At 52.0% G+C, this 20,712-nt stretch overlaps 1 protein-coding gene across 12 annotated transcripts in view; it reads right to left on the reverse strand.

The window, feature by feature from the left end:
• Positions 1-20,712, reverse strand: part of chrm4a (cholinergic receptor, muscarinic 4a) — a 118,443-nt gene that overhangs the window by 36,203 nt on the left and 61,528 nt on the right. For 2 of the 12 annotated variants that reach the window (XM_038807449.1, XM_038807446.1), the window contains one exon: positions 16,750-16,893. The exons of 9 other annotated variants lie outside the window; for them this stretch is intronic. Coding sequence is in view for 1 of the 3 variants with exons in the window: in XM_038807439.1 (XP_038663367.1) it covers positions 12,196-12,238 (43 nt within the window). In the remaining 2 variants the exon portion in view is untranslated. Of the gene's footprint in view, positions 1-12,195; positions 12,254-16,749; positions 16,894-20,712 lie in introns of those variants that run through there. One more of the 12 variants, XM_038807439.1, reaches the window with a different exon arrangement.

The following is a 20,712-nucleotide window of genomic DNA, read 5'->3' on the forward strand; positions in this document are numbered from 1 at the left end:
CCCCCCTTTCCCCCCCCCCCCCCCCCCCCTGGCTAGGACCCCTCCTAGCCGCGATGTACCCCACATCGTACTCCCGAGAGTCAGCTGGTCTCCGCTGACCCGGCTGCTCCTGCCACATTCCGACTCCTCCCGGTTCACCCCATCTGCGCCCGTGAAAGATCCCCTTAAAACCCCCGAGAAAGACCCGCATAATCAACCCGCTCCCCCCCGTCCCGTCTCCCCAACTTAACGATATAAATACAAATACCCAATGGCAACTAAATACATAAATACTTAACTACATACTTAAATAACAAAATAATTAACTAACTATCAACTAACCGTGTGCCCAACCATCACCCTCCATCAAACAGTATAAATAACCGCAGATAACCATAACCCGAAAAGAAAAAAAGAACAAAAAACCCCCCCAAGCCCCCAAGGAAAAAGGGTAAGAGGGGTAAAGAACTAAGGGAAATTGGAAACGGGAAAAAACACCCCATAAGAAGCCAACGACCCACAATAGAGATTTCAACAGTACAAATATACAGAAACACCCAACCACTCGAAACCTTCAAAATATTCAGAAAAGTCAACCGTTCGAGAAAAAACACCCCAAACAATCCACGAAACTGTAACCCAGTTCCGACCTGGCCTGAAAAAGAAAAGGGCCACTTGCTCAATCAAGAGTCCCCCGGCGGCTACGACCGCCGGTGCTCCCAGGTTTTAGTTCGTGTCCAACTTTTCCTCTTGTACAAAGGTCCAGGCCTCCTCTGGGGACTCGAAATAATGATGTTGGTCCTTGTAGGTGACCCACAAGCGCGCCGGTTGCAGCATTCCAAATTTGATCTTTTTCGCGTGTAGCACCGCCTTTGTCCGGTTGTACCGGGCCCGCCGCTTTGCCACCTCCGCACTCCAGTCCTGGTACACCCTTACCGTCGAGTTCTGCCACTTGCTGCTTTTCTCCCTTTTAGCCCACCTCAGGACTTTCTCTCGATCACTTAGCCGCTGGAACCGCACCAGCACCGCCCTCGGGGGCTCGTTTGCCCTAGGCCTCCTGGCCATGACCCGGTATGCCTCTTCCAATTCCAGGGGCGCCGGACCGGCCCCTTCCCCCATCAGGGAGCTCAACATCTCCGCCACATATCCCGGGAGATCCGACCCCTCCAGGCCTTCTTCCAGGCCCAGGATCCTCAAATTTTTCCTCCTCATCCGAGTGTCCAGCTCCTCGAAGCGGCTCTGCCACTTCATGTGGAGTGCCTCGTGCACCTCCACCTTTGCCCCGATGACTGTGGCCTCCTCCTCCCTCGCGGTCATCTCCTGCTGCAGATCTTTAATCGACGCCTCTTGGATCGCCTGGGCTCCCACCAACCTGGTGGCCGTCGCGTTCATGGACTCTAAGAGTTCCACTTTCCTCTCCGTGAAAAAACGGAGGAGAGCGGCCTGCTGCTCCTCCGCCCATTTCTTCCACTCCTCCGATACACCGCCGGCCGCCATTTTGATTCAGGTGACTATCCTGATGGGAGATTTTTCACCCCCCTCTCCTGCAGGATCAACCATACTTACCTGGTGGACGTGCCCCTGCACTCGGGGTTTCTTTTTGTTCGGGGGACGTCCAAGATGGACGCAGCACAGTTCCCCCCATGAGGTTGGCCCCTGCGCTCTGGGGTTTCCCTCTGTCCAGGGGGCCCCCAATATGACCGCCAGTGTGTGGCAGCCACGAGGGAAATAGTCCAGATTAGGGATAGCAAAGGCAAATTACTAGCAGAGCGGGAAAAAGGTCAACAAGGCATTTGAGACCTTCTTCTGGGACTGTACACCTCAGGGCCCCCGGCATGGGACTCGGGGATGAAACAGTTCCTCGATGGACTGAACATGCCAGTCATGGGGGAGGATAGGTGACAGGGCCTGGAAGCTTGGAGAGGTAATAGAGAGTATCAACTCCAGCAGGCGGGGAAGGTGCCAGGACCGGACGGTTTCCCGGTAACTTCTACAAAAGATTTGCGATAGTACTGGCCTCGCACCTGCAGGAGATGTTCACAGACTTGCTGGCGAGGGGCACCCTACTGCATACACCAGCACAAACTTCCATTTCGCTGATACCTAAGAAAGACAAAGATCCAACAGAATGCGGTTCCTGCACACCCATCTCGCTGCTAAACGCAGATGCGAAAATACTGGCCAAGGTCCTAGCCAAAAGGCTGGAGGACTACGTACCAGAAGACCAGATGTTCTTTGACAAGTGTAGACAATTAACATCTAACATCAGGCGCCTGTTGAATGTGATCATGACCCCATCCGGGAGAGAACACCTGAGATGATCATCTCCCTGGATGCTGAAAAGGCCTTCGACAGAGTCGAATGGAAGTACCTCATAGCGGCACTGGAGCGGGTCAGACTTGGAGCAGGGTTCACCGCCTGCTCCAACGCTCCCATGGCAAGCGTACAGACAAATACCACCAACTGTAAGTACTTCCAGCTGCACAGAGGCACAAGGCAGGGATGCCCGTTGTCACCGCTGCTGTTCTCCCTGACGATCGAACCACTAGCGATCGCGCTTAGGGTGGCAAAGAATTAGAAAGAGTTCCAGAGAGGAGGCAGAGAGCACAGAGTCTTGCGCTATGGGGATGACCCTCTCCTCTACGTTTTGGACCTACGAAACAGCATGGAAGGAATCATGGCATTCTTTAAAGAGTTTGGAGCCTTCCCGGGCTACAATCTTAACCTGAGCAAAAGCGGGATCTTCCTGGTGAACCCGCAAGGGGGAGGGACAGCGCTGATGGGGCTGCCATTTAAACAAGGCCGACACAAATTCCGCTACCTGGGGGATCCAAATCGGCCATGACCGGACACGGATCAGCAAGTGGAACCTGACCAGTCTGATGGAGGAAGTTAAAAAGGACCTGCAGAGATGGAACATACTCTCCCTCTCCCTGGTGGGGAGGGTGCAGACAATCAAAATGAACGTACTGCCCAGGTTCCTCTTCCTGTTTAGATCTATCTGGATCTGCAACCCCAAGGCCTTTTTCAATTCACTAGACAAACTGATTATGCCGTTTATATGGGGCGGGAAGAATGCAAGAATCCCAAAGAGAGTACTGCAAACAGCGAGATCCATGTGTGTGTTGGGGAGGGGGGGGGGGGGGGGGGGGGCTGCAATATTCACACTGGGCAGTGACCGCAGAGACAGTAAAGGGGTGGATAAAGGTGCCAGAAGCTGATTGCATGCATATGGAGGAGGGCTCTTGCGGAGGGACCTCCTTCCATGACTTAGAACATAGAACAGTACAGCACAGAACAGGCCCTTCGGCCCTCAATGTTGTGCCGAGCCATGATCACCCTACTCAAACCCTCGTATCCACCCTATACCTGTAACCCAACAACCCCCCCCCCCCTTAACCTTACTTTTATTAGGACACTACGGGCAATTTAGCATGGCCAATCCACCTAACCCGCACATCTTTGGACTGTGGGAGGAAGCCTGAGCACCCGGAGGAAACCCACACACACAGGGGGAGGACGTGCAGACTCCGCACAGACAGTGACCCAGCCGGGAATCGAACCTGGGACCCTGGAGCTGTGAAGCATTTATGCTAACCACCATGCTACCCTGCTGCCCCTGACTTAGCAATGGTGGCACTCCCATCCCCACATAATAAATATTTAATGAGCCCAGTGGTGGTAGCAACGCTCCAGTCGTGGAACAAACTGAGACAACATTTCAGGCTGACTGAGATGTCCGACAAAGCCACCATCTGCAACAACCACAGGTTCGCGCCGGCGACTATAGACAGGAGGGACAGGTGGAGACAGGACGGAGGGACGCTGACAGTTGGGGACTTTTACACCAACAACAGTCTAACAAGGCTCAAAGAACTGACAAAGATTCCAGCTGACAGGGGGAAACAAACTTAGGTACTGACAGATCAAAAACTTCCTACGAAGGGAAACAAGACGTACTTGAGACCACCACGGCAATCACTGCTAGAGGACCTGTTGGACATGGACATACTAGGGAAAGGGAATTGCGGGGACATGTATGGGCGACTGCTAAGGGGGGCCAAAACCCAACTAGACAAAACGAGGGAGAAGTGGGAGGTGGACTTGGAGTTTGAAATGGGGCGGTGACTCTAGAGCGTGGCACTGCACAGGGTCAACTCCACCTGTACATGCACAAGACTAAACCCAATGCAGTTAAAAGTGATACACAGAGCTTACTTAACAAGAACCCGAATGAGCAGGTTCTTCCCGGAGGTGGAGGATAGATGTGAACGATGCCAAGGACACCCGGCGAATCACGTCCACATGTTCTGGTTTGCCCCAGAGTTGCAGGGCATTGGACAGCCTTCTTTGAGGTAATGTTCAAGGTGGTGAGGAGGAGGGTGGAGCCATGCCCCAGAGTGACGTTCTTCGGGGTATCAGAACAGCCAAATCTCGTCATGGGGAGGAGAGCCAACACCCTTGTCTTTGCCTCCCTAATCGCCCACCGGAGAATACTGCTCCGCTGGCGGTCAGCAGCACCACCCAAAGCTGCAGACTAGCTCTCCAACCTGTTGGAATTTCTCCAAATGTTGAAAATTAAATCTGTACATACTGTAAGAGAAAAAAACTACTATGTATGTATGTAAATAGTTGAAACCGACTGATGTGTAAATAATTTCACTTTTTCTTTTTCTTTTTGTCGCCTGCTGTTTGTCCATATTTATACTTGTTTTTGTATACCAAAAACTCTATAAAAACTTTGCAAAAAAATGAAATTGAGGAATGGAAGGTTTCGGATATTTACAAGGAACTGATGGAGTGGGAGGGTGCCCGGGTGCACGATGTTGAGCGCAAATGGGAGGAGGAGTTGGGAGAGGAGCTGGGGGCTGGGACATAGGCTGAGGTCTTGAGGAGGGTGAAGGCGTCCTCGTCGTATGCCAGTTTAAAGTTGTGCATAGGGCCCACGTGACGGTGGCGAAGATGAGCACGTTTTTTGAGGGGGTGGAGGATAGGTGTGGGCGGTGCGTGGGGGCCCTGTGAATTACGTCCACATGTTTTGGGCATTCTGGCAGTGGTTCCCAGATGTTCTGTCCGAGGTTCTGGGAATGAGAGTGGTCCTGAGTCCAGTGCTGGCAATATTTGGTGTGTCGGAAGATCCGGGAGTGCAAGGGGTGAGAGAGGCCGATGTATTGGCCTTTGCCTCCCTGATAGCCCGGAGAAGGATTTTGTTATGTTGGAGCTGCCAAAGGCAGGTGTATGGGTGAGCAACCTGGCAGAATTCCTGTGGTTAGAGAAGATCAAGTTCGCTCTGCAGGGGTCAATAGAAGGGTTCACTTGGAGGTGGAAACCTTTCAGCAATTTCTTCAAGGAGCATTGTGGGGCCAGCAAGGGGTGAGGGGCTTTCGCGGGGTGGGGGGTTAAAAAGGGGAAGGTGGGATGTGATGGGGGTTGGTGTCAAGAGGACTGCAGGATTGGGGTTGTTGGATGGGTTGATGTGTGATGTACCATCAATTGGACTCGAGTCGTGAAGAAGTTCCATATATCAGGCTTTAATCAACTAGTTGTGTGCTCGACAGTCGACTTACAGAGAAAGGCCGAATGCCGGGTCCTACGGGTTCTTATACCCCGCCTCATAGGCGGGACTACTTGCCTCTCGGCCAATGGGTGAGCAGTCACATGACTAGCCTCAACCAATCAGCAGAGAGGCACATGACCGACCTGAGCCAATGGGCAGTGAGTGCTCTGCACCAATGGCAGATAGGTACCGAAAACCTCCTAGTTATACCACCACATTCACCCCTTGTGGAGTAAGAAACGGGGGGGGGCCAGGAGTAAGAAGGGGGGGGGGGGCTGTTGGACTGGTGGTATGACTAGAGAGAACGAGGTGAACCGAGGTAAATGGCGGCTGCCCACTGGCTCGCGACGACTGTGCAGATACAATGAACGGCAATGAACAGTACATAAATAGAACAAAACGAAAAAAAATGTGCAACTTGTACATTGGAACTCTGAATGAAACGAGGAGTCCGATAAAAGTCCAGTGGAACATCAGATCAACGCGATCAGTCTGTTGGGCGCCCTTGATTTTCTGCTGGACCGTCGCAGCGGTGCCGGTGACATCGGGCCGGTGGCCGTCCTTGACTCCGGGAGCGGCGATCGTGATCCTGTGTCCGTACCCCTGGTCGGTGCTAGCGAAGCTCTGGCCGGGGGAGGGGGTTCCTGTGCGCTAGGTTGCAGGGGCGCCGGGGGGGGGGGGTTGGGACTGGGCAGAGGGTGTTGATGTGGGTGGTTGGGGCCGCACGCCGGCGGGTGCCAGGTCTCGAAGGGAGACCGTGTCCTGCCGACCGTCGGGATACTCCACGTACGCGTACCGCGGGTTAGCATGGAGTAACTGGACTTGTTCCACCAACGGGTTGGACTTGTGCACCCGCACGTGCTTCCGGAGCAGGATGGGCCCGGGTGTGGTCAGCTAAGTCGGGAGTGGCGATCCGGAGGACGACTTCCTAGGGAAAACAAGAAGACGTTCATGAGGTGTTTGGTTTGTGGCAGTGCAGAGGAGAGACCGAATTGAATGGAGGGCGTCGGGGATGACCTCTTGCCAATGGGGGATAGGGAGATCTCTGGACCATAGGGCCAGTAGGATGGGCTTCCAGACTGTGCCATTCTCCCGCTCGACCTGCCCGTTACCCCGAGGGTTATAACTGGTCGTCCTGCTAGAGGCGATGTCCCTGCTGAGCAGGAATTGACGCAGCTCGGCGCTCATAAAGGAGGACCCCCGGTCGCTGTGGATGTACGTGGGGTAGCCGAACAGGGAGAAAATGGAGAGGAGGGCCTTGATGACGGTTGTCGTGGTCATGTCGGGGCAGGGGATGGCGAAAGGGAAGTGGGAGTACTCATCAATCACACTTAAGAAGTAGGTGTTGCGGTTGTTGGAGGGGAGGGGACCCTTGAAGTCCATACTAAGACGTTCAAAAGGGCGAGACGCCTTTACCAGATGCACTTGCTCGGGGCGGTAGAAGTGCGGTTTGCACTCTGCGCAAATGTGGCAATCCCTGGTCACGGTCCTGACCTCCTCAATGGAGTAGGGCAGGTTGCGGGTCTTGATAAAGTGATAGAAGCGGGCTACCCCTGGATGGCAGAGGTCCGCATGGAGGGTGCGGAGGCGGTCAATCTGCGCGCTGGCGCAGGTACCGCGGGACAGGGCATCAGGAGGCTCGTTGATCTTCCCAGGACGATACAAGATATCATAATTGTACGTGGACAACTCAATCCGCCATCGCAAGATCTTGTCGTTCTTAATCTTGCCCCTCTGTGCATTGTCAAACATGAAGGCCACTGACCGCTGGTCTGTGAGGAGGGTGAACCGCCTGCCGGCCAGATAGTGCCTCCAGTATCGCACAGCTTCAACTATGACCTATGCCTCCTTTTCCACCGAGGAATGGCGGAGTTCGGAAGCGTGGAGGGTCCGGGAGAAGAAGGCCATGGGTCTGCCCGCTTGGTTGAGGGTGGCCGCCAGAGCTACGTCAGACACGTCGCTCTCGACCTGGAATGGGAGGGACTCATTGATAGCATGCATCGTGGCCTTTGCGATATCCGCTTTGATGCGGCTAAAGGCCTGGCGAGCCTCCATCGACAGTGGAAAACTGTTGGATTGGATGAGGGGGCGGGCTTTGTCGGCGTAGTTTGGGACCCACTGGGCGTAATAAGAGAAGAAGCCCAGACAGCGTTTAAGGGATTTGAGGGAGTTGGGAAGAGGGAGTTCCATCAGGGGGCGTATGCGTTCGGGATCGGGGCCTATCACTCCGTTACGCACTACGTAGCCGAGGATGGCTAGACAGTCGGTGCGAAACACGCACATATCCTTATTATACGTGAGGTTAAGGAGTTTTGCGGTACAGAGGAATTTTTGGAGGTTGATGTCATGGTCCTGCTGGTCGTGGCCGCAGATGGTGACGTTATCAAGATACGGGAAGGTCGCCCGTAAACCATATTGTTCAACCATTCGGTCCATCTCCCGTTGGAAGACCGAGACCCCATTTGTGACACCGAATGGAACCCTTAGAAAGTGATAGAGGCGCCCATCTGCCTCGAACGCGGTGTACTTGCGGTCACTCGCGCGGATGGGGAGCTGGTGATAGGCGGACTTAAGGACCACCGTGGAGAAGACTTTGTACTTCGCGATCCTGTTAACCAGGTCGGAAATACGAGGGAGAGGGTACGCGTCCAGCTGCGTAAACCTGTTGATGGTCTGACTGTAGTCAATGACCATTCGGTTTTTCTCCCCAGTCCGAACTACCAGCACTTGGGCTCACCGAGGACTGTTGCTGGCCTCGATAACTCCTTCCTTAAGGAGCCTCTGGACCTCAGACCTGATGAAGGTCCGGTCCTGGGCACTGTATCGTCTGCTCCTAGTGGTGACGGGTTTGCAATCCGGGGTGAGGTTCGCAAACAAGGAAGGCGGGTCCACTTTGAGGGACGCGAGGCTGCAGACAGTAAGGGGTGGAATAGGGCCGCTGAATTTAAAGGTAAAGCTCTGCAGGTTGCACTGGAAATCCAGTCCTAAGAGTGCCGGTGCACAGAGGCAGGGGAGGACGAGGAGTTTGTAAATTTAAAAAACCCTCCCCTGGACTGTGAGGTCCGCAACGCAGCACCCGTTGATGTGGACGGAGTGCGACCCTGAGGCTAGAGCTATCTTATGCTTGACTGGGTGAACGGGGAGCGCGCAGCGTCTTACCGTATCGGGGTGGACAAAACTCTCTGTGCTCCCGGAGTCTAGTAGGCAGCTCATTTTGTGTCCATTGAGAAGGATCTGTGTCATCACCGTGGAGAGCGTGTGTGGTCGCGACTGGTCAAGAGTCACTGCAGCGAGTCGTGGCAGGAGGTCTGGGTCGTCTTCTCTTGCGGAGTAGTCGCTGGTGGGGGTCCTCTGTATTGATCCAAAATGGCGGCGCCCGTTGGCCGCACGTGGGGTTGGGGCCCCAAGATGGCAGCGCCTGTGGGTCACTCGTGGTGGCTAGAGGCAGGGGCAAAGAGGGCCGTGGGTCGCTCGTGGTGGCCGGGAGCGGGGGCAGAGAGGCCTGTGTGCCACGCGGGGCCCTGGAGGAGCGTGGTGGGGGGGGGGGAGCAATCCGCGGTCGCTGCGCGGAACATGAACGACCGACTTTGATTGGCAGGCCACTGAATAGTGACCTTTCTTACCGTAGCTCTTACATACTGTGGAGTGGGCTGGACAGCGCGGGCGGGGGTGCTTGGCCAGGCCACAGAAGTAACAGCGGGGCCCCGTGAGCTTATCGGGGTGCCCCGCAGCGCAGGCCTGGGGGGGGTGGGTCGGAGTCGGCGGGGAACAGGGGGGTTGTGTGCCACGTTGCCCAAGGGGTTGCCGCGCGCCCGGGGGCATATGCGCGGGCGTTTCGGTCGGCAACCTCCAAAGAGGATGCGAGGGTCCATGCCTCAGCGAGGCTTAAAGTGTATTTTTCTAATAGTCGCTGGCGTATTGCAGAAGGTTGCATGCCTGCAACGAAGGCATCCCGAATTAACAGTTCCGTATGTTCTGCCGCAGTAACTTGCGGGCAGGCGCAGTTTCTCCCCAAGACAACGAGGGCCCGATAAAATTCATCAAGGGACTCACCAGGGGACTGCTGCCTTGTAGCCAGGAGATGCCGTGCATAGACTTGGTGAACAGGCCTGAGAAAATGTCCTTTCAGAAGGTCCATGGCCGCGTCATAGTCTTGTTCATCCTCAGTCATCGGGTAGACGGCGGTGCCCACGCACGAGTGGAGGATGTGGAGTTTCTGTTCCTTGGTGGGTTGGCTGCCTGTGATGGAGAGGCAGCTGTTGAAGCACGCCAGCCAATGTTTAAAAGTTGCTGACGCATTTGTAGCATACGGGCTGATGCAGAGCCAGTCTGGTTTGATCCGAAGCTCCATTTCAAAATTCTAGTTGATTAAATTGATGTACCATCATTTGGACTCGAGTCGTGAAGAAGTTCCATATATCAGGCTTTAATAAACTAGTTGTGTGCCCGACAGTCGACTTACAGAGAAAGGCCGACTGCCAGGTCCTACGGGTTCTTATACCCCGCCTTGTAGGCGGGACTACTTGCCTCTCGGCCAATGGGTGAGCAGTCACATGACTAGCCTCAACCAATCAGCAGAGAGGCACATAACCGACCTGAGCCAATGGGCAGTGAGTGCTCTGCACCAATGGCAGATAGGTATCGTAAACCTCCTAGTTATATCACCACAATGTGATGGGTTGCTATTGCTCTTTGGTTGTTGTTTTAACATTTTGCATATTTATATTTTTTTGAAAAGCCTTGAATAAAAATAATATTAAAAAAAGCTTAGATTATGTGCTTCGGTCTCTGGAGTGGGGCTTGTGCACATATAACCATGGTGGCTTGGTGGCTCAGTGACACAGTGGTTAGCACTGCTGCCTCACAGCTCCAGGGACCTGGGTTCAATTCCAGTCTTGGGTCACCGTCTGTGCGGAGTTTGTGTCTGCATGGGTTTCCTCCGAGTGCTCCGGTTTCCTTCCATAGTCCAAAGATATGCAATTTAGGTGAATTGGCCATGCTAAATGGCCCCTTAGTGTCCAAAGGTTAGGAGGGGTTACTGGGTTAAGAGGATAGGGTGGAGATGTGGGCTTAGGTAGGGTGCTCTTTCAAGGGCCGGTGTAGACGCGATGGGCCACATGGCTTCCTTCTGCCCTGTAAATTCTATGATTCTATAAACCTGGTGACTCAGAAAGTGGTATATTGAGCTACTCTGCATAATACGGGCACCGGGAGAAACACAGAAGTAGGCCTCTCAGCTCCTCGTGCCGTTCCCGGGATCAGGAGATTCTACTGACAGTGAGCCCCCGCCGTGGGTTTCCCTGCGGCCGGGGGGGGGGGGGGGGGGGGGGGGGGGGGGTGCATACAACGGGAAACCCTGTTGACAGCGAGGGGACCAGGAAATCCCGACACCGGTCAATGGCCGGCTGCCTCTGCCATTGCGAAACACGCCGGAGGATGGGGTGGGGCTATTCCTGCGCCTCATTTCTGTACATCATTATCCCTCCTTAGCTTCAGACCCATTGTCTCCCTGACCAGACCAAAACCTACTGATCTTCAATCTGAAAGCTCCAGTTGTACCAGAACCTACAGCCTTTTGTGGGAGGGAGGGATTGATTTCTACTGTACTTTGTATGGAAAAGTGCATCCTGGTTTCACTACTAATTTTAAGGTTATATTCCCTCATTCTTCACTTCCTCACCAGACGAACTAATTTTTCGGTATCTATCCTATTTTGTTTTCCAGCCTGGTGAATCCATTTCACATTGTAAAATTCTCCGTCAATTAGTTCATTCCACAATTTTCTATACACCTTTATACCAATTCATGACCTGAGTTTATACACCTCTCAATACAAATGAATGGGGAAAATGTTGGGCGGCAGGAGAAATATCTTTCCCTTAAAAAGTTCAAAGTGTCTTCAGTGTCAATAGTGCCATCCGTGCATTTCTGAGGAACAAGCCGGTGTATGAAACAAAATAAGCAGATCAAACATTCCAACAATGGCCCAGAACAGCAATTTGATTGAAGTCTGTTACTTCCCACCGGATAGAAAACTACAACATAATAATAATAATAATAATCTTTTATTGTCACAAGTAGGCTTACATTAACAATGAAGTTACTGTGAAAAGCCCCTAGTCGCTACTTTCCAGTGCCTGTTTGCGAAATGAGCCGGTACGGGAATTGAACCCGCGCTGCTGGGCTTGTTCTGCATTACAAACCAGCTGTCTAGCCCGCTGAGCTAAACCAGCTCTTTTGGGAGTGGCATTGTCCTCAGTCAGTAGGAGCTCCTCCGGCTTTTCTTCCATCCCTGCGTGCCAGCCAAATGGCCTCCACTGTGGATGGACTGAGGAATGTACATCACAGCAATGAAAAGGGTCACTTTAAAACGTTCGCAGCAAAGTCGTAGATCCATTTGTAAGACACTTCAAATATATTTGCTGCTTCCTCACCAACTTGCGGTCATTATTGACTGCAATGTTGTATCAAAGAGAGTGATTTTCCCCACTTTTATACCAGGCCAAAGAATGACTTCATAAAAACCAAACAGACAGACATTAATAAAGAAGGCGATTTGATGGTTCTAGAGGTCTATATGTTTTGTGGTCAGAAAGGTGCCAACAATCTGCTTTTTATTGACCAAATTGATTGAATGGTGCATGTGACAGGATACATACCAGTGGTGGGCAACCTGCAGCCGAGGGGCCACATGTGGCTCATCTTGGTTCTGAGTGTGGTCCACGAGACATTTTGTTAACCGTTGCCCATGCGCAGGGATACAACATTCTGCTGATTTCCATCCGCAAAGTTTTTTTCACACCGGTATGACTGAAGTGATAGGCGAGTAAAGCAAGGGCAAGTAAAGTGAGGTGTGGGCTGATTGCAACAACATTTTAAAAAAATATAAATTTAGAGTACCCAATTATTTTTTCCAATTAAGGGGCAATTTAGAGTGGCCAATCTACCTATCCTGCACATCTTTGGGTTGTTGGGGTGAAACCCACACAGACATGGGGAGAATGTGCAAACTCCACACGGACAGTGACCCAGGGCCAGGATTCTAACCCAGGTCCTCAGCGCCACAGGCAGCAATGCTAACCACTGTGCCACCGTGCTGCCCTCAATTGCAACATTGACTGTGAGAGCCATGTGCTCTCTCTGCATCCAAAGTGTAAGTATTTCTTTTGTTTTCACCATTTAAAGTTGATAGTTCTATATAAGCATTTTCTATAACTTGTTATGAAATATTCAGCATATATGAAATATTCAGCAATATCAAATGTGTTTAATCATGGGGTCACGGTTAATGAACAAGCCTGACTTCCAGCTTGCAGCCCACTGAGATGAAGGTGGACCACTCATGCTGCCCACTTGCCATGCTAGGCTGCCCATCACTGATATTACCCAAGGACTGACCAAAAGAGTGCCCTCCTGTGTATTTATCATTCGATTACTGGAGAGTTGGTCTGCAACAATTGGTTGATTCCTCCTGGCTTGTACGTTTGGCACAGCCTTCTGATCAATATACATTTCAAAAATCAACCAATGGCAAACAAAATCAATTCCCCTTTCTCTCTTGTGTTTTTTGACCTGATTTTTTTTATTTTGCTATGTGCATCTGTCAGTGTGTGATTTTAAAAATTCACTAGGAGCCTTCCCTGGGTGATCCGTTGCGCTGATGCAAACAGGCCAGGAAGTTTCTATTGCTATCTGTTTTGAGTTTGCCCATCTCAGCAAGAGATCCAGCTGGAGGCGGAACGATTAACTTCAACTCTGGGAAGAGGTAAATCAGTGAGACCCTGCTTGCTGTTCAGTGACGGGTGAAGGAACCAGGGGGCAGCTGAGGAGAATTTATGTTAAAGCAATGAGTTGTTATTGTCGGGAGTACACTAACAGAAAGGAAGGGGAAGGTGATCCAATGGGTGTGATTCTCTGGCCTCGCTACCATCTTGCATTTGCGAAACGAGGCCGGTGAATAGTGGGAGAGACCAAAAACAAGATCCACGCCAGACGCTAAACAGTGTGCGACGCAACTGGCCCGCTCAGCAGGTGAAATCGGGATCTCGCCGTAGTGTGACAAGAAACCAATTATCACCACTTAAGCCTCATTTCCATATGATTAACGAGGGCCACCCCATATCCAACGGCCTCCTGCCATTCACCGGCCTCCCCAGCAAGTGCTCACGCTGACGCCGATTAGTACTCCTTTAGAAAAACGTGAGCCTGGTGGAAAGTCTTCTGTCTGGAGCCGAGGAGGTGAGGAGCCATCTTTGTTCACAGGCAAACAGCCCGGGGGTGCTGGGATTGCCACTCCAGTGCTCGGTTGGGGGGTGAGGGACCCTTGGCTGGGGGACCCTCGGCTGGGTGTTGGGGACCCTCCACAGGGGTGGGCCATCATGGAAGGATGGGGGAGGCACTGGGGGGGGGGGGGGGCTACAGGGGGGCAACTGCTCACAGCACCACCATGCCAACCCCTGGATTATTTATACATTTCGGGGGCAACCCGTGTGTATGCCCGTCTGCCCCAACGACCACAGATAACCCCCACCAACTGCTTAGGTCTCTGCCGTGCGGCTGAAGGCTATTGCCAATTGGGAATTGGCAATCGTGGTTAAGTTTGAGAACTTCATACATGCCAAGAGAATTCCCTTGGGTGGGCAGGCCATGTAGCATGTGGGAGTCATTGCCAAGCATCCCAATTGTGTCCTGCTGCCTGGACACTGCTCGAACAATGCTGAAGGCGACACCACACACGCAACATCCGAACACCCAGGGGGTGGGACACAGCTCCGGGGACATGCCCACGGCCGGAGGGTGGGTGAATGCCACAGAGAATGGGGGGGGGGGGGGGGGATGCCTGGAGAGATGGGCAAAGGGTCCGGACGCAGCCTGCATTGCGGAACGTGTTTATTGTGTTGTACAATACCCCACTTGCGATGGTGCTGCCGCCACACCCCCACCCCCCAACATCCCCTCCCCCACCTCTACCTACCACCCCACCTCCTCCCCTCCTCCCTTGGTGCCCTCAGTGATCCACAACGTGCTTGGCCCTCCTAGCTTTACCATTATGTCTCGGTGTTTCCCCATGATGTACATCTGAGTGGAGGCTGACAGCTGCTTACCTCGTCTCGTGGCCTTCGATGTTCCTGGCGGGCGTCTTCTGGGGGCTCTGGGGCTGCAAGGCCCCAGCTCACTTGCGGGCAGCACATGCACAGCCGAGCCAACCTGTCCCATGTGCTGACCTCGCGACGCAGCCTCATCAGAGAGGTGGAACTTGGGGGAGCCGGTGACCACCATCACCACTCCATGGGACGGGTCCGGGTTGACACAGCGCCCCCTCCTCCCTATCGGTGCCCATAGGGCCCTGGGGTTCACCTTGCGATGGAGGGGCAACTGGGTCAGGACCCGGCTACCCCTAGATCATCTGGCTTTTCCAGCCCTAGTGGTTTCCCATGGTCCGCATCATTGTGTCGATTCCCTCGGTAATGCCCACCTGCGACTTGGACAAGTTCCGCAGCACCTCGGCCATTCCCATCTGAGAACGGGACATGTCCCACAGAACGTCATCAAGGTCAGCGTGGTACTGGGTGACATCCCCCAGCGAATTGGTCATTCTGCCGAGACCCTCAGCTATGGCCGTCACCAACTGGGCGATGCCTTGGACACCTTTGCTCATGGTGCCGATGTCGTGCACCAGGCTCTCCACTGCGGTCGGCACCCTGGCAGTGTTGGCCTCGGCACAACTCATTGCCGGCGCCATCTGCTGCGCTCCTAGCCTCTGGGACTCCTCCAGTCGGTTATGGATCTGCTGGAGTGACACTGACATCTCCTTCTGAATGTCCTGACTGCTCCCTATCATCTCCATCAGCTCTGGGTACCTCTGTACCACAAGCTCAGCATCAGGCTGGGTACCCAGCTGGGTTCTGGGATCCAACAGTCCCCCGACTGCTGTCGCGCCTGGGAGTTCCTGCCTCCACCTGATATACATCAGCAGCAGTGTGGTGCTCACCAGATTGTGCCCCCGGATCCTGCCCACTGGCATGGCCCACCGAGGTGTGTGTATCTGTGCTGGTGGAGGGTGGGGATGACAGCTGTGCAGCGACTATAACAGTTGCATCCTCGGAGTTCTCCTCTGAGGTGTTCTGCTCGGAGTCAGCAAGGGGTGCCGCCCAGGATGGGCTGACAGCATCGACTGGAGGATCTGTGGGAGAATGGGCATATGGTCAATGGGAGGGATGGGTCAGTCAGTAAGGCAATAACAACTCACATTTGCCAGGTCCCTCGGGTGGAGCCCGGTGGTTCCTCACCTCTGTGGCGTCCACCAGCCTCTGCGATGGTGACCGATCGGTCCTCGGCCACTCAGGTCACCTCCAGGGCCCACTCCTCGAAGGATGTGAGGATTCTCAGGTCCGGCACCCCTCCTCCAGTCTGGGCCCTCTCCCGACGGTCATGGAAGAGCTTTTCCTGAGGAGACACAGAGAGGGTATAATTCGCCACATGCGTGGTTCACAGTGGTGGGAGAGGGGTATGAAAGAGGGGTTGGGAGGATTGAAGGGGGAGGTGGTGGAGGAGGAGCTGGGAGTCACATGGGGAGTTGGGGGGTGGATGCTCCCTTGGGGGGGGATGTGAGGCTTTGTTATCCACTCACTCGTGCTGCCCGGTGTAGGTTATTGACCTTTTTTTGGCAATGGAGGCCAGTCCTCCGGTCACACTCCCCGAGTTCACAGCTGCCGCCACCTCATCCTCGGCAGCAGTGGCTGCCTTGCGACTGACTCTCCGGGAAGCTCAGGAGAACGTGCTGCTCGATCTTGTTAGTGGGGGGCTGGGGAGTGTGGTGCCGACGAATGAGCTGGCGAGCCTTCTTTTGAGACGAGAAGCCCGTGAGGCCTCCTTAAGTGGATCAATTATCATTGAATTGCGTTGCCGGCCTCGCTGGATCGGACGCCAGGAAGCTCCCAGCATTTCCTGGTCGCTACCACACTTAAAATTTTTTCCGAAGAATCGCGCCCAATAATTATGTTCAAAATGGGAGGCAGTAGTGTTGTCACTAGACTAATATCCCAGGGTAATGCTCTGGGGACCCGGGTTCAAATCCCACCACGACAGATGGTGGAATGTGAACTGGTGAAAAATCTGGAATTAAAGGTCTAATGGTGAAACCATTGTCGATTGTCATAAAAACCCATCTGGTTCACTAATGTCCTTTAGGGAAGGAAAACTGCTTTTGTTACCTGGTCTGGTCTACATGTGTCTCCAGACCCACAGCAATATGGTTGACCCTTAAAATGCCCTCTGGGATGGCCTAACGAACCACCCGGTTCAAGGGCAATTGGGAATCGGCAGTGAATACTGGCCCAGCCAGCGATGCCCACATCCTATGAATGAATAAAAAAGAAGAGCATCAGATAAGTAACTGAACAAAGAACATTTTCTCAGCACCGGGGAAAGATCAGATGTTGGGACCAATGTACAGCTCCTTCACGGAGGCAGCACAGGCACCAGAGGCTGGACAGCCTCCTTGTGCACTTTATCATTCCACGATTCTAAGATACTGGATCTGGGATTGTGAGGAGAGGATGGATCTGGGAGTGGGATTGTTAGGAAGTATCAGATTTAAGATTGGGATTGTCATATGGTATTGGATTTGAGATTGGGATTGTGAGGAGGATTGGATCGGAGCGTGGAGCTGGTTTATTCGGAAGTATCGGATGTGTTTGGCAGAGGGTTACAATACATTTTTCAGCATGGACAATGTCGGGGATTGCGTTGCTATAGTGATGGACTATTCCATGTTGTCACCAGAGTACACAATGAATCTCTGCCTCACAATGGGAAACTAGGCTCGGCATTCCCAAAGTGTCTTATTTTCTTCAATGAATGTGTATCATATCTCAATTCCAACACTTACTTTGAGAGGAATCTTTCACTGATTGAACTGCCACCCTACCCCCACCTTCTGTTTTGTCCCAACACCCCTCACACCGTCTTGGGCAGTAAGTTTAAACCTTTGAATCGCAAGCTGTGGTGTCAAGATATGGATAGGAGCTCCTTACAAGGGGGTGGGGTGGTACAGGTGAGGGCAAACGCAGCTGGGGGTCACGGGGGCAACTATTCCAAAAATTCTGGTGGCCAGCCTGGAGCAGTAGTGATGGGGGCCTGTGAATTGGACTGTCCCATGTTCCCGATAAGGAAAATGTCATGGGAGCTAAGCAACAAATGTACAACTTACAGAAAAATAAAGTTAGATGGGTAACATATTAGCTTCTGTCGCCCACTGTTCCCTAACTCATTGTTACATGTGGTCGGTCAATTTGAGACATGAAAACCTCCTCTACATGGAAATTAAACCCAGCAGGCATGGGGTCCAGCGGTTTTATTAAAACGCAATGTCTACGCTGCTGCTAACTATAAGTAGTTGACGTGGAGCCATCTCCTCAGCTCTGGTAGTTAATAGCCCTGGATCTGATCCCGTATCTGGGATTCATTACTTATTTATATTGGGGACTGTTAAGGCTTGTTTCTGCTTCTCTATGTGAAAGCTTGGTGATGAGGCTGTAGTGCCCTCTGCTGGAGACCCTGGAAATGCCACCATGCCGACAGTGACAATGATGGAGGGAGCACAGTAAGAAGTCTCACAACACCAGGTTAAAGTCCAACAGGTTTGTTTCAAACACGAGCTTTCGGAGCGCAGCTCCTCTGAGGAAGGAGCTGCGCTCCGAAAGCTCATGTTTGAAACAAACCTGTTGGACTTTAACCTGGTGTTGTAAGACTTTTTACTCTGCTCACCCCAGTCCAACGCCGGCATCTCCACATCATGATGGAGGGAGATAGTGAAAAAAAAATGAAGCAGAAAGAAATGGCTGCCAAGGGCATCTTCGGCGAGCAAATTGCTGACCATAAGGAGATCAAGGGACAGGACAAAAAACGTAGATCAATGAGAAGATATCGGCAGGGCAAATACAAATTTTAAGCTGCACCTCTGATTAATCCATACCTGTGAAAGCATAACTCCAACAACAACTCGCATTTATATAACACCTTTAATGTGGAAAATTAATAACAGGCACTTTGTAAGTATATTATCAGACAAAGATTGACACTGAAGCACAGAAGAAGATAGTCGAATGGACGACTAAAACTCAATCAAAGATGTGGGTGAGAGGGAAGAGGGAGGTCAAGGTAATTTCTTGCCAGTGGGATCTTCTGGGTTTCTCGGCGGCCGGGGGAGGGGGGGGGGGGGGGGGGGGGGGTGATGGATTCAATGGAAAATCCCATTGACAGCAGCAGGACAAGAAGGTCTTGCCAGAGGCCAATGGCGGGGCACCACTTGCCGGCATGAATTATTCAAAATACCAGAACAATGGCTCTATGTCATAAAAAGGTTTAAAGGTGTGCATTTATATGGCAACCTATTACATCCCTTGGAGCCTTTGTGTGCAACAAATTAGTTTGAGATTACAGTCACGTTTTGCAATTACGTGGTGCACAAGAAGGTGATGAATGAACAGTTAATCCAATTTTAGCAGTGTTGCTTTTAATGGTGCCCAGATGGAAGCAAGCGGAGAACCTTCACTGAGGGTCAGCCTGCCACTCTTTGGGAAAAATGTCTGCCTGAAGTCCTTATTTAATAGAACATCAGTGTTACTAGGTGTGCATTTTAAAGTGTTTGATTGTGTGGGAAATGGTTAAATAGCACAGATATTACTTGTGGCACTGATATGCCTGCAGCTACAGGTGAAGCAAGAGAGTATTGTGGACAATATTCATCAGTGATAGTGCCTCTACTGAGCCTGAAGTAAGCTTTGCTGATAAATTCTCTGAAGGGATTGACACCTCCTTTTCCAAAACCCCCTTTATATCTCAATAATTATTCTGCAGAAATGAGTATTCCACATGAGGCACAGGTTCCCTGGAATGGAGTGAAAGATCCTCTGTGTGAAAATATTTGGTAACTTCACATAGAATCATAGAATCATGGAAACGCTGCAGTGCAGAAGGAGGTTATTCGGCCCAGCCAGCCTGTACCGACCCTCCAAAAGAGCACTCTATCCAGGTCCACTCCCCCACCCGCCCTGCCCTATCACGCTAACCTCATTTGAATATCCCTGGACACTAAGGTGTAATTTAGCATGGCCAATCCACCTAACCTGCATATCTTTGGACTGTGGGAGGAAACCGGAGCACCCGGAGGAAACCCACCCAGACACTGGGAGGATGTGCAAACACCAAACAGACAGTCACACAAGGCTGGAATCGAACCCGGGTTCCTGGCTCTGTGAGGCAGCAATGCTAACCACTGCGCCACCATGCCGCCCTTCAAGGCCCACTGCAAGACTTTGCGTGATGTAGGTTGAGATTTCGGCACGTCGCTGAATGGAGTTGCCATTTTTTGGATGAATTGCAAAACTGAGATCTTGTCTATCTACTCAGGTGAACATTACATTTTCATAATATGAAGATGAACAAGAAATTCATCCCTTATACAGCATCACTAGAACAAATTTAATAGTCAATTATTTCATTGTGATTTTTGACCTTGCTGGGTGCAAATGGTTGCCTCATTTCACCTAAACAGTGACTGAACTTTATAATAATCTTTATTGGTGTCCCAAGTAGGCTCAAATTAACACTGCAATGAAGTTACTGTGAAAATCCTCAAGGCACCACACTCCGGCGCCTGTTCGGATACACTGAGGGAGAATTCAGAATGTCCAATTCAGCTAACAAGCACGTCTTTCAGGACTAGTGGGAGGAAACCGGAGCATCCGGAGGAAACCCACGCAGATACCGGGAGAATGTGCAGACTCCGCACAGACAGTGGCACAAGCCGGGAATCGAACCTGGGACCCTGGCGCTGTGAAGCAGCAGTGCTAACCACTGTGCTACCATATGTCATTGGCTGGGAAGTATTTTAGGATGCCTTGAGGATTTGAGAGGAACTTTCTTATCAATTAAAGTATATTAAACAAACTAAAGAACAAAAAAAGAGCAGCCCCTAAAAGGGGATACTGCATTAAACAGAAACAAATTGCAAAGGAGACAAAACACCGAACCAAAATGTGGCCACCCCATGCTGCCAGGAAACATGGGCGGGAGAGCGCTGCTAGCGGGAACAGAGAATCCCGATGGTGGAGTATTCCGGCCCATATCTTTCTATTAGTCTTTCTGTAATGCACAAGTTAGGTCTCACCTCC

Source organism: Scyliorhinus canicula, chromosome 9, assembly GCF_902713615.1.
Source record: "Scyliorhinus canicula chromosome 9, sScyCan1.1, whole genome shotgun sequence".
In the NCBI taxonomy this organism is placed as follows: domain Eukaryota; kingdom Metazoa; phylum Chordata; class Chondrichthyes; order Carcharhiniformes; family Scyliorhinidae; genus Scyliorhinus; species Scyliorhinus canicula.